This window comes from Canariomyces notabilis (assembly GCF_033297395.1).
Source record: "Canariomyces notabilis strain CBS 508.74 unplaced genomic scaffold N656scaffold_7, whole genome shotgun sequence".
NCBI lineage: Eukaryota > Fungi > Ascomycota > Sordariomycetes > Sordariales > Chaetomiaceae > Canariomyces > Canariomyces notabilis.
In genome coordinates, this window is record NW_027041829.1 from 1,007,530 (window position 1) to 1,019,677 (window position 12,148).

General features: G+C 58.1%; 6 protein-coding genes across 6 annotated transcripts in view; 3 read left to right on the top strand and 3 right to left on the bottom strand.

Annotated features, from left to right (window-relative positions):
- Positions 1–1,652: 1,652 nt before the first annotated feature.
- On the top strand, positions 1,653–3,422 carry N656DRAFT_788853 (uncharacterized protein; the record flags this gene model as incomplete). Its single annotated transcript, XM_064816727.1, has 1 exon — positions 1,653–3,422. The coding sequence occupies one exon, from the start codon at positions 1,653–1,655 to the stop codon at positions 3,420–3,422; it is 1,770 nt and encodes a 589-aa protein (XP_064671577.1).
- A 367-nt stretch (positions 3,423–3,789) lies between these two features.
- Positions 3,790–6,138, top strand: N656DRAFT_828426 (uncharacterized protein). The gene is made up of 2 exons (XM_064818536.1): positions 3,790–4,844; positions 4,904–6,138. Exons 1-2 carry the CDS (start codon positions 4,223–4,225, stop codon positions 5,641–5,643), a joined length of 1,362 nt encoding a protein of 453 aa, XP_064671578.1. The 5' UTR covers positions 3,790–4,222; the 3' UTR covers positions 5,644–6,138.
- Positions 5,709–7,677, bottom strand: N656DRAFT_729626 (indoleamine 2,3-dioxygenase). The gene is made up of 2 exons (XM_064812615.1): positions 6,970–7,677; positions 5,709–6,905 (listed from the first exon to the last, which is right to left on the bottom strand). The coding sequence occupies exons 1-2, from the start codon at positions 7,407–7,409 to the stop codon at positions 5,819–5,821; spliced, it is 1,527 nt and encodes a 508-aa protein (XP_064671579.1). The 5' UTR covers positions 7,410–7,677; the 3' UTR covers positions 5,709–5,818.
- Positions 7,678–8,037: 360 nt separating this feature from the next.
- On the top strand, positions 8,038–10,057 carry N656DRAFT_778069 (threonine dehydratase catabolic). Its single transcript, XM_064814941.1, has 2 exons — positions 8,038–8,766; positions 9,149–10,057. Exons 1-2 carry the CDS (start codon positions 8,427–8,429, stop codon positions 9,931–9,933), a joined length of 1,125 nt encoding a protein of 374 aa, XP_064671580.1. The 5' UTR covers positions 8,038–8,426; the 3' UTR covers positions 9,934–10,057.
- N656DRAFT_778070 (ketol-acid reductoisomerase) lies at positions 9,888–11,802 on the bottom strand. The gene is made up of 5 exons (XM_064814942.1): positions 11,504–11,802; positions 11,399–11,430; positions 11,045–11,323; positions 10,315–10,982; positions 9,888–10,249 (listed from the first exon to the last, which is right to left on the bottom strand). The coding sequence occupies exons 1-5, from the start codon at positions 11,715–11,717 to the stop codon at positions 10,222–10,224; spliced, it is 1,221 nt and encodes a 406-aa protein (XP_064671581.1). The 5' UTR covers positions 11,718–11,802; the 3' UTR covers positions 9,888–10,221.
- Positions 11,714–12,148, bottom strand: part of N656DRAFT_611764 (uncharacterized protein) — a 952-nt gene continuing 517 nt past the window's right edge. The window contains exon 1 of the mRNA XM_064810300.1: positions 11,714–12,148. This exon is cut by the window's right edge and continues 517 nt beyond it. Within this exon, the coding sequence (XP_064671582.1) occupies positions 11,922–12,148 (227 nt within the window). The 3' untranslated portion in view covers positions 11,714–11,921.

The following is a 12,148-nucleotide window of genomic DNA, read 5'->3' on the forward strand; positions in this document are numbered from 1 at the left end:
GGAGGTGAAGTGATGAAACCGATCAGGCAGTCGGAAAAGATGACCCAGTCCAGAAAGAAAGGGACGCAACTCAGATTGATCTGCACAAGGGCTGTGAATTAAGAACTGTGATTTGGAAGAGGTTGTTGGTTCAAGGTAAAGTGTGAGATTGCCTGAAGGAAAAAAAGTAAGTGGTGAATCTGTGATAAGAGCCGCAAGACGATATAGAGTAGGAAAAGGGTAGAAATATATAAATCGCCAGGCTGAAAAAGAGAGTGAGGAAGGCGCGACCTGAGGATTAAGATCTTGTTCAACGGGTTGGGGAGCTCTTTGCATTGCGTCACTGCTCAGCGAAATTCAGAACTCGAACTTGACTGAAGGCCTACCCTCGACAACCCGTGCTCTACAAAGAGCAGGTAACCGAAGGGACAGCTGTGATTCTGGGAACCAGAAGGATAATGAAGCAAGCGATCCAATCTCAGTGACTTATACCCCAGAGCAGCCACTTGTATGCCCCTGGGAAGCTTTCCCACGACCCCTTTCTTGAGTCCAAGATATTCCATCTCGACCAGGCTCAGCTCTCGGCTGGGCCGACAGAAGCTCCAAGGGCAATGTTCAAAGATGAATGTAAGTCGGTCTTACCCCTAGTTGCCTTCTCCTTAATCTTTGGTACTCGTCATGTGTCAACAGTGGCACCTTGATGTACTCGTAGGCTGCTCGTCGTGCTGGTGACAGCCAAGGCAGGCGGACCTCGATGTCGACCGGCCTGATGCGCGCAGCATGTCCGTCTTCCTGTTCCCTTGCGACATCATTCGCCTGCCCGTTCGTGGCCGACTGAGAGTGAGAGGAGGCCTCGGCTGCAACCCAATCCATGGCGGATGGTTGTGGGTGTTGTTGTAGAGTGCCCGTCAGAGCGAGGGATGCGGATGCGATCGCGTCGAGGGTCAACGGGTCGGGCTCGTCCTCAGACAGGTCAGACTGGAATTCATAGGCAACGGGCTCAGTGGCCGTTTCACCGAGCGGTGCCCCGCCGTCCGAGGTCAGGAAGCCGTTGAGTGTCGACATGGTTGCGAGTCAGCCCAAGAAACGGGGATCACTAGAACGGGCGGCGTCAAACTAGGTATTTTCAACAGCTAGTTGGACATGCAAGCAATCGCTGTGTCGGTCGCATAGTTAGTCGAAGGCGATCGAAGGAATTGGGCGTGGCTTGCCGGTTGTGGCAGTATATCAACATATCAACATTTCGTCAAAGTGCCCGAAGTTTGATGATGGTAGTAGACGCGACAGCGGCCCTCGGGACGCGTTTAGTGGCATCGAGAAAGTAACCAGCAGGGGCCCGGAAATCTCTGCGCTTTGGTTGGCTGGCGCATTCGATGAGTGGGTCACTGAGCTGAGATAACAGGGTCTGGTCCCTTTATCGACCTTTTTTCCCTTTTTTTGTAAGAGCTCAAGTCTCATACCGTTGTTGATGAACTACTCAAAAACACTCCGTTGTATATGCACCAGTCAATTTGTCTAACTAATCGAGCTTATTTTAAGTGAAGAGGGCTGTGATTTCTTCGATCTATACTCAGCAAAATCACCTCTGAAACGTGGTTCAGTACTCGGTTGCGTCTCGAGTCGAGGTTCTCTTCTTCGACCCACTGGGTCTCATGCTTAAAAAGGCAGGCATCATGAGCTTGCCTTTGTCCTACCGAGCTATCAGACATGCACTTCCGGCCAATTCAATACGGGCAGTTTCTTGCAACAACTTCTCAATCAGAAATGCCTCTACCTCGGCCGTTCACGAAGGACTTTTTCGATCTGAGAAAGCTCGGCCTCAGGGACCCCGGCCTGGCAGGCTCGCCCCTACATCAGACAGCTCGAAGCGGTTGACATATGCCGAACGGAAAAAGATGCGAGAGGAACTGGCGAAGCAAAGGCCGACTTTCAAGATACGCAAAGGCAAGAAGGACATTACTGAGTACCCCGACGAGGTCAAACCGCCGTCAAGAAAGGCCCGTTTCTATGACCCGAACGACCCTTTTGGCAAGAAAAGTCTTGTGTACCAACTGAAGAGCGGCCTGCTGAGCGACCAGTTGAAGGAACTGCACAAGGAAAACCGGGCAGAGGAACGATTAGACTCGACCTCCCAGTCCCGGTCCGGCTCCCGCCAGGGTCGGGGCGCCAGTCGGTCCGATCGGAACAGCAGGGATGCAAGAGGGTCTCGGCGAGAGGCGCACGATGACAGCCCCATGTCAGACGATCAGTTCCGTGCAGCCATGGGAAGCAGCCCGGCCGAGCAGCCAACACGGGCAGCACGGGCAGCACGGCCGACACGGACTGTCCATCGTCAGCCCACTCCTGACAGAAACAGAGAGGCTCCTCTCTTCGACTTTGATCGGGGTGAATCCCGGGACAGAGCACCCCGAAGGACGCTCGAGCCCCTCTCCATCCCCTACAGCACGGCAGCCTCCCAGTTCCTCTACGGCCGGTCCACGGTTGAGGCCGCCCTCCGCGCGTCCCGGCGCAAGCTGTACAAGCTCTACATCTACGACGGCCCCAACCGGCGCATCACCTCAGACAACGCGCTGATCCAGACCCTAGCCAAGCGCAAGGGCGTTCCCGTCACCATCTTGACCGACGACAAGGGCCTGCGGCTGATGGACAAGATGGCCGCCTCCCGGCCACACAACGGCTTCGTGCTCGAAGCCTCCCCCCTTCCGCAACCACCACTAGCATCCCTCGGCCCGGTACCGGAGTCCGAGTCCGAGTACGCCTCCCGGCCGGGATTTCCCATCGTGCTAGGCCACCAGTCAGCCGAGGAAGCCGCCGTCAACGGGACACGGACCTTCATCCCGTCCCCCAGCGCAACGCACAAACCGCTCGTCGTCGTGCTGGACCAGATCCTCGACCCGGGCAACCTGGGCGCCATCCTGCGCACCGTCAGCTTTTTGGGCGCCACGGCCGTGGCCATCACGCGCCACGGCACGGCGTCAATCACGCCCGTGGCGCTCAAGGCGTCGGCGGGTGCCGCTGAGGCGCTGGATCTGTTTTTCATTAATTCCCTGCCCGAGTTCCTCGCCGCGTCGCGTGAAAATGGTTGGGCCGTGTTTGCGGCTGTTGCTGAGGGCCCTAGGGGCTCTGGCGCTTCTGCGGCGAAGCAGCGCAGGTACATGGACCTGCATGGCCTGGAGGAGATGGATCCGCTGAAAAGGGAGCCCTGTGTTCTGCTGATTGGGAATGAAGGGGAGGGACTGAACAGGTTGGTGGTTAAGAAGGCGGATTATGAGGTCAATATCCCCAACCTGTCCGGGTCGACGGCTGTGGATAGCTTGAATGTCAGTGTTGCGGCTGGGCTGCTGTGCTCGGCGTTTCTGAAGGGGATGGGGAGGGAGAGGTTCAAGTTGGGAGGGGTGGAAGGGGCTGTTAGTGCGAAAGGGGGGGATGCGATTTTGTGGTGAGTGATTGCTTGGGCTGAGAGGGATGGGATTACACTGTATAAAAAATGTATGAGTATGTTTGAGTGTACCATTGGATAGATGGTGTCGATGTAGGATAGGATACCCTTGGTGTTGTGGCAATATGGGGCAGAAATCAGGGGCTGAGAGCAAATGTTTACTTTGGTGCATCTAGGCGACCACACGGTGACTGAGGCTCCGGTGGATTGATCGTGCCGGAGATCTGATCTGCTTGGCACGCAGCGGTACCTAGAGGCGTGCCTGGCTGCCTGCAGGGACCGTCAGGGATCAGCCCGCCTAGTCCACAGTGCTGCGTGCAGCTGTCACAGCTTCATTTACAGAGGTGCTCCATCTGTATATCATGGACCAGCATCTTCGTACCTTTCCAACCCCAACCATACTCAGTGTTTTGCTTGCATCCTGGACCTTAGATTTGTTCTCTCTTATAAAGAATGCTCAAGTCAGCAAATGCTTCCAAGACGTCCAAAGACATCCATGGATGGCAGCTTCAACTTCAGTCCTCCCGGCCAAGCACCCCACCTAGCCTTTTAGGATCGGCATCTCTCCGCCAGTCAACAGAAGTGCTTTGTTTTCATCCAATCCACCGTCTGCTGAATGTCAACAGTCGCAACGCCCGACATCCGATCTTTTGAAATGACACCCGACGATTCTTGATGAGAAACCAACCCTTTCTCGGGTGAAAAGCTCGAGGTCAACCTTCTACTCATCTCACCTTCCAACCACAGAATTGCGACAGCAATCCCGTCACTCCCAAATCCAGACACCCGCAGCTCAGACCCGAGATGCGCCTGCTACCTCTCCCACTATGGCTTCTCGTTACCGCGCAGATCGAAGCTCGCACGCAAGCGCAAGCCCAGCCTCCGCTCTTGCCAACCGCAATTCGCAAGATGCCTCCCGATCGCGGCGCCAAATTCCACCATTCCTACTGCGCCTTCCCCGAGGCCAACACATTTGCTGCGGCAGCACAAAAGCCCATCGCGGCAATCGCGGCGCGGAGGGGGCTCGAAGCCGATGATGCCCTCCGCTTAGCAGCCAACTCCTCAGCCGAGCTACCCTTCCGCCCACCGTTCGCCATGCTCTCTGGTCCAGAGCGACAAGAGGATGCGACGTCGTGGGACCTCTTTCGCCGGGCAGCATCGGCGCTCGCATTCCTTGAACGGCGGCAGTGGTCCTGCCCGACGGGCACGAGCAGCTGCGCGTCCATTGGCTACCCCAACAGCTGCTGCCGCGAGGGCGAGACGTGCTTCGAGGTGCCTGACACGGGCCTCGGGCCGGTGGGGTGCTGTCCCACGGGCGCGGCGTGTGGGGGAGGTGTGTCAGGCTGCGGTGACGGGAGCATGGCGTGCGGAAGTGAGGTTGGAGGGGGGTGTTGTATCCCGGGGTTTGTTTGCGGGGGGGTCGGGTGTACGTATCTCCTCCCATACAATCTTCCCTTCACGGTTCGTTACTAACCATCATACCAGGCGTCCTCCCACCCCCTCCTTCCACCTCCTCTCCCCCTCCAGCGACACCAACGACTCTAACAACAACCTCCACAACCACCATCCCCGGCGCCACACCCTCCACCGTCCTCGTCACGGTCATCATAACCATCACCCCGTCGTCTCCTGACCCGATCACCAGCACCGTCACGCAAACCAGCACCGCCCCTAGCACCACTGGCGCAGGCGCCCCGTTCCGGCCCACCTCGTCTCCCTCTCCCTCCCCCAATACTTCCCAGTCTCAGTCCGCATCCGAGTCATCATCACCATCGACGCCAACAACAACAACAATAAGCACCTTCTGCCCAACAGGCTTCTACCCCTGCCTGGCCAGGATGGGGGGTGGGTGCTGCCAAGTGGGACGGGACTGCCAGACGACGTCGTGCCCGGCGCCGGCTGAAATGACGACGGTGGTGGACGGGAACGGGGTGACCGTCGTTGTACCCGCTAGCGGGGTGCCGAGTACTACTGAAGAAGCGGGGAGGTGTGCTGACGGGTGGTTCCTGTGCGGCGCTGACGCGGGGCCTGTGGCTGGGTGCTGCCCGACAGGATATAGCTGTGGCACGGCGAGCTGTTCGGTTGCGGATGCTGCGGGAACGGCGACGGTTGCCAAGGCGTTTCCTTCTGCTTCTTCTTCTTCTTATTCTTTTGGTGCTAATGGGGGTGGGCGTTTAGCGTGGGCCATGGTAGCTGTGGCTGTTGGGGGGTGGTTGGCATTTTGATATCACACGGGGAGGTGGTTTTGTTGAATTTCCATTGTCTGTCCGGGTACAAAAATGTTGCATGGCAAGGGAGTTACTGTCTACCATACCCTACATACATAGACTATGTTTGTTCTAGACATCACAGCGTTAATGATCATGTTCCCCTTTCACCCCTCCCACATCTATCATCTCATCACGCATCCAGCCTGTTGATTCCCCTCTCCTCGCACAACTTCCGCACCTCCTTGCCCAGCATCTCCCTCCGCCTCTGGGCTAAATCCATCATATCTTCGCACTCCTTGCCCAGCTTGCCGCCGGCAGCACCGACAAGCTCATACAGCCTCCCCATCTCGTCCAGGACGGCCTGCAGCTGGTTCGGCAGCCACGTCACAATGGGACTGCCGCCCGTGGCGGTCGGGTGGTTCGTCCGCTTGAGAATGTACTCGCGCGCGAAACACCAGTGCCGCCACCGGAAGTCCCGCACTTGGTCCAGGACTTGCAGCCACAGTCGCCTGCTTTCATTGACTCTCTCCTCCTCCTCCTCCTCCTCCTCCTCCTCCTCCTCCCCACCCCTGACTACATGATCATCACCAGCAAGCGCAAGCGCCCAATCCTTCAACCGCACCCTTTCCGCCTCAGCCCCAACCCACTCGAGGAACTCACGGTGGTTGCTGGGGCGGTAGCGGCGGAAATCGCGCAGGATGGCCGTCAGCGGGGTGTCGGGCATGGGAATCGCCAGCAGGTTGTCCATGAGCGGGATCATGGAGTCGTTGGCGCCGCTCTCGCCGCGGAAGGCAACTCTTTTGCTGCTACTACTACCGTCACCGTTACCGTCGCCAACACCCTCGTACACGACACCCCGCGGAAACATGCTCTGCGCGGCAATGCCAAAGATGAAGGTCCGAAACGACGTGTAGGCCCGCGGGCGTGAACGGGACCACATGGTTTCCATGACCGCGTTGATCCGCCGGAGCGAGGTGAGGAGTGTGGCTAGGGCTGCGTTTAGCTTTAGCCTCTCTTCTCGGGAGCCGCTGGACGGGGTAGGGGAGGCGGCGTCGAGGCAGGTCAGGGCGGCGGACACCAAGGGGCCGGAGTGCTTGACCATTTCGACGTGGACCAGCACAAAGCCCGCCTCGGACGAGGCCGAGTCCAGGCCGTGCTCAAAGGCGCGGATGAGGCGCAGGTTGGAGTAGTCGTCCAGCCCCTTGGCGGGGTCGGCGAGGCGGTAGTTGAAGAGGGCGTAGGAGCCGGCATATTCCATGAAGGGTTGGAAACCGCAGCTGCTGGGGTGGTTAGAACCAAGACTGAGATTGGCGTGTCAACGGAGAGGGGGAGGCGACGTACAGCGCAGCACACCTTGCGATGGGCCGTGCAATGTTCGCCGGCAGGACGTCCCTTGCCAGGCCGTACTCGCCGGTCCGGACAAAGCGCTGATGGCACGGCTCGAGGAGGTAGGCCGAGGCCAGGAAGGAATAGTCCCGGTACAGTGCGTTCATCAGGGGCAAATTGTGCTGGTACTTGTCGATGCGGTCCGTCAAGTCGGGCAGCTCCTTGGTGACGGCGTCGCCCAGTTCCCCGCGCGCGAGCAGGCCGGGCTCCCCCGACAGCGTCTTGATGGGCATGCGCTGCAGGAGGGACTCGAGCGGGTCAAACTCGGGCGGCAACGACACGATGGGGTCCATCCGCGGGAGGAAGCCCCGGCGGGTCGAGACCATGAAGGCCGGCAGGGACATGTCGTCCGGACGTGGGTCGTCGAGGACGGGGAACTTGACGGGTACTTCCATTGTTGTTGCGATAGAAGTGGTTTTGATCGGTGGTTCAAACCTCAGAGTGATGCTTCGTGAGAGACAAAGCGCTCAACACGACACTGAAATCAAGACTCGGTTTCGCCGGATGCCTATATAGACGGTGGCCGGAATGGATTCCGGCCTCGTCCCAACCCTCCATCCCCGCTTGGTGCATCTAGCAATGCGGTCCCCATCCATCCCTGAGCCGGTCGAGTTTCTCTTTGTCAAGTGCAGTGACCAGCAGGACAAGGCACTTGTGTGGGACTGTGGGTTGCTCAGTTCAGGCAACTTCACCTCGTCAGCGACAAAGGCGTGTGAAAGCCGTCCTGAGGCCATCCCGAGAAGATACCATACCTTACCTATTGCAGGAGCTGTTACACTTACATCTGTCTCGGATTTCATGGCTCGTACAGCATTGACTACCAGCGTTAGCATCGCTGAGTAGTGAGTACGAATACGTCATCAGCAGTAATGGGCCATGCTCTCCGGTAGTCCAGCACGAGCACCGACGCCCGTGACTTCAACTTGGTATGTGAATTGTTGTTGGTTACCAGGTACCTATATGTATTTGCTTGGTGCTAGTATGTAATGGATTCTCAGGGCTCCGCTCTTCTCCGGCCTTAGCCGGCCGCAGCCGGCCTCAGGAGTCCATGCCGAGCCCCTTGGCCGGAATCCATTCCGGCCTCGTTCGGGTGCTCCGGGGAAACGGCACCGTTGGTGGATCAGCCATCTCCACAGTCCACAAGCCAAGTCAGAGGGGACTTCTTGGCTCATGTCGGTGCAGATTGGAATCGGTAGAGGGGTTGCTCTCACCTTCCGTTATCGGCTCTAGTTCAGGCGTCCATAGTGTATTGTACATCGAAGGGCGGATGGATAGTAGTGTGGATGAATTGAGGAAATTCAAGATTTAAAAAATAAAAAGGAGTGAGTGCACCGAATGCATCCACCCCTTCCGTCATTGACCAACCTCACCACATCTCATTCCACAATCAACAAACATATCGTAATTCGTAAATGGCCGACCCGTCCACGTCGCCCCCGCTCACGCGGGCATCGGTGCAGGCCGCGCTGAAGCTGATCGAGCCGTACGTGCACAAGACGCCGGTGCTGACCAACACAAGCCTGAACCGACTGGCGTCGGCCCCGCGGACCGCCGCCGAGCTCGAGGGGACCGAGTGGGCGGGCCAAACTCCGGCCAAGCCCGTGCTGCGATTCTGGTTCAAGTGCGAGAACCTCCAAAAGATCGGCGCTTTCAAGGCCCGCGGCGCATTCCACGCCATTGAGCGCCTCAAGCTGGAGCCCGGGTGGGAAGAGAATGGTGGCCGTGAAAGGGGCGTTGTGACACACAGCTCGGGTGAGTTTTCTTACATTACCGTACACACTCAAGTCTCCCCTGAGCTCACATATCCCTCTTTATGTCCTCCCTATTTGCGAATTACACCGTTCCCCCAAGTCTTGTTTCGACCGCTCCCTTTCCAATGTATTGAATACCCTTCTGATGCCATCCCCTCCCTGACCATCTGATCACTGGCACCGCAAGTCACAACATGAAGCATCCCCTTTCCGTACTTACAGCCCCTTACCCCCCTACCCCTTACCCATCCACCCCCCTTCACTACCTTACCTGAACAACCCCTATCACAGGCAACCCAAAGTTGCATGTGCAGCCCATACTACAGTACTACCCAACCCAACCCCACCAGTCAAACCCGATGATATTAATGATGATCAAAAAGGCAACCACGCCCAAGCCCTCGCCTTCGCAGCCCAAACCTCCCGCATCCCCTGCCACATCATCACGCCGCACAGCTCCTCGCGCGCCAAAATCTCGGCGGCACGCGACACCTACGGCGCGCACATCACCTTCTCCGGGCCGACCCACCCGGAGCGCCAAGCCGTGTGTGACGCCGTCGCCGCCCAGACCGGCGCCCGCTTCGTGCCCCCCTACAACCACCCCGACATCATCCTGGGCGCGGGCACGGCGGCGCTCGAGCTACAGGCGCAGTTTTTTGCCTCGCCTAATAATAACAGTGGGAGGAGGAGGCTGAATGCGATCATCACGCCGTGTTCCGGGGGTGGGTTGCTGTCCGGCACGGCGCTGAGTTGCGAGGGGACGGGGATTCTGGTGTTTGGTGCCGAGCCAAGCTATCAGGGTGCTGACGATGCACGGAGAGGGTTTTACTCGGGCAAAAGGATAGAGTTTGTCAAGAGTGAGACCATTGCGGATGGGCTGCGCACGCCGCTCGGGGAGATTCCCTGGGGGGTTATTTACGAGCGAAGGCTGGTGAAGGGCATGTATAGTGTTGGGGAGGAGCAGATCAAGGCCGCCATGCGGCTCGTCTGGGAGCGTATGAAGCTTGTTGTTGAGCCGAGTGCCGTTGTGGGGTTGGCGGTGGCGTTGTATAATGAGGAGTTTCGGCGCATGGTTGAGGTGGAGGGCGGAGAGGAAGGGTGGGATCTAGGGGTTGTGTTTAGTGGAGGGAACGTGGATCTCGAGAAGGTGGCTGACTTGTTCGCCTGAGCATCATGATCTTCTCGAGGTGAGAAAACATGATATGTTGCACCAAATCGCATCACCATCTAGCCTAGCACATCGGCTCGAGTATATGTACAGAGGACAATTGCGAGTGCGCCACCATTATTAACGAAATCGCATGCGAAGCAAGGCTTTTTTGGTCCCTTTTTGCCCGAGGTATCCCGTCCCGGTCACGGCGTCGCCTGGGGCCGCCCAACCGTTCCCATAACCCAGATATCAAACTGTTGTTGCCCGAGCAAGAAAAATTCACACCCCTTAGCCAATGACCCCGCTTTACTTCTGGTTCTCGGGCCGCAGAGCACTAGATGCAAGTTAGCAATGATATGAAAGAGTCCATGGGTGCACAGGGGTGCGGAAGCAACTCACCGGACGGCCTTGCCCGCGCGCCAGATCTCGAGGTTGCGGATCTCCTCCATCTCCGCCTCGTACTTCTGGCGGTAGTCGGGCTGCGAGTTGTACTCGAGCGAGCGCTTGGTCTCCTCGCCGTTCTTGACCGAGTCGTACAGCTGGTTGAAGACGGGCTTAAGCGCGTCCTTGAAGCGCGGGGTCCAGTCGATGGCGCCGCGACGGGCCGTGGTCGAGCACGCCTCGAACATCCAGTCCATGCCGTTGGCGCCGATCAGAGGGTACAGCGACTGCGTCGCCTCCTCGACCGTCTCGTTGAAGGCCTCGCTGGGGCTGTGCCCGCGCTCGCGCAGCACCTCATACTGGGCGAGGAACATGCCGTGGATGCCGCCCATCAGGCAGCCGCGCTCGCCGTACAGGTCCGAGTAGACCTCCTTCTCAAACGTCGTCTCGTACAGGTAGCCGCTGCCAATCGCGACACCCATGGCAATAGCCTTCTCCTTGGCCTTGCCCGTCACGTCCTGGTAGACGGCGAACGACGAGTTGATGCCCCGGCCCTCGCGGAACAGCGAGCGCACCGTGCGGCCCGAGCCCTTGGGCGCGACGAGGATCACGTCGACATCCGTGGGAACATCGACCTTGGTCAGGTCCTTGAACACGGGCGAGAAACCGTGCGAGAAGTAGAGGGTCTGGCATCCACGTCAGTCTGCTGACTATATCTGACCCCCAATTCCATCTTATAGAAACATACCTTGCCCTTGGTGATCTGGGGCTTGATGGCAGGCCATGTCTCGCTCTGGGCGGCATCGCTGAGGAGGTTCATGATGATGGTGCCGCGCGAGATGGCCTCGTCCACCTCGAACAGGTTCTTGCCGGGCACCCAGCCGTCCTGGACGGCATCCTGCCAGGACTTGCCGTTCTTCCGCACGCCAATGATCACGTTGAGGCCGTTGTCACGGAGGTTGAGGCCCTGGCCGTGGCCCTGGGAGCCGTAGCCGATGAGGGCAAGCGTGTCGTTCTTGAAGTACTCCTAAGAAGAAAGATGTTTAAGTAAATTGTTCCAATGATCATAATAGAAAAAAGGGCATCTGTGATTGTGACTCACCAGAAGCTTCTCATTCGGCCAGTCGGCGCGCTCTGCAAAACCACACCACCGTCAGCAACCAATTCCAATTCGAGTTTTTGCTCTAATTTCGATTCCGAAACTCACCATAGACGTCCTCCTTTGAACCAGCAAAGTCAATCGTCTTAACGCCGCGGACCTGTTGCCTGGCAGGAGCCGGAGCAGCAGCGCGCGACGCAGCGACGGCCGAAGCACGCACCAGGCCGGCAGCGGCGACAAAGGTGCGCCTCTGGACGGCGGGCGATGCCAATTGGCGGCTCAATGGCGAGCGCAGAGCCTTGGAGAAGCTTTTTGAGGCCATCTGGAATGTGAGAATTGAGCGGGGATTGGGGGGATTGGATTGGAAAGAGTGGCTGGAATGAGGAACGGGAATTTGTTTTATGGGCTTGCTTGCTTCACCGTTCTCCGGCGGTGGGCTACAGTCATCGGAGCTGGCGAGTCAGAATTTTTAGTTTTTCGCAGCGATTCAGCGGTTGCCAGGCAAGCTGTCACCGACTTCGGGGCTCTAAGCGTGGGGCCGCAGCAGGGATTTCTGGGTCTCTGATTCGCGCTCTTCGCTAAAGTGAAATCCGGGGTTGACTCTTAGCGGGCACTGCGGGGCTTCATCACCCGTGAGGTGTGCATGGTTCGGGGTCCCAGCAACGATATCATCTCCATGTGAGCCATGGATTGCCGGGGTGTATTCCCAGAACTGAAGTGTAGATTCCCTGGCTGAGGAATGGAAATAATTAC

Bases quoted from the DNA above. Each gene is read 5' to 3' on its own strand.
- N656DRAFT_828426 (XM_064818536.1), top strand. From the start codon at position 4,223: ATGCGCCTGCTACCTCTCCCACTATGGCTTCTCGTTACCGCGCAGATC. The intron at 4,845-4,903 runs GTACGTATCTCC...CCATCATACCAG, and splicing joins TGTTTGCGGGGGGGTCGGGT to GCGTCCTCCCACCCCCTCCT.
- N656DRAFT_729626 (XM_064812615.1), bottom strand. From the start codon at position 7,409: ATGGAAGTACCCGTCAAGTTCCCCGTCCTCGACGACCCACGTCCGGAC. The intron at 6,906-6,969 runs GTACGTCGCCTC...CCACCCCAGCAG, and splicing joins ATCGCAAGGTGTGCTGCGCT to CTGCGGTTTCCAACCCTTCA.
- N656DRAFT_778069 (XM_064814941.1), top strand. From the start codon at position 8,427: ATGGCCGACCCGTCCACGTCGCCCCCGCTCACGCGGGCATCGGTGCAG. The intron at 8,767-9,148 runs GTGAGTTTTCTT...ATGATCAAAAAG, and splicing joins CGTTGTGACACACAGCTCGG to GCAACCACGCCCAAGCCCTC.
- N656DRAFT_778070 (XM_064814942.1), bottom strand. From the start codon at position 11,717: ATGGCCTCAAAAAGCTTCTCCAAGGCTCTGCGCTCGCCATTGAGCCGC. The intron at 11,431-11,503 runs GTGAGTTTCGGA...GTGGTTTTGCAG, and splicing joins TTCAAAGGAGGACGTCTATG to AGCGCGCCGACTGGCCGAAT. The intron at 10,983-11,044 runs GTATGTTTCTAT...CGTGGATGCCAG, and splicing joins CCCAGATCACCAAGGGCAAG to ACCCTCTACTTCTCGCACGG.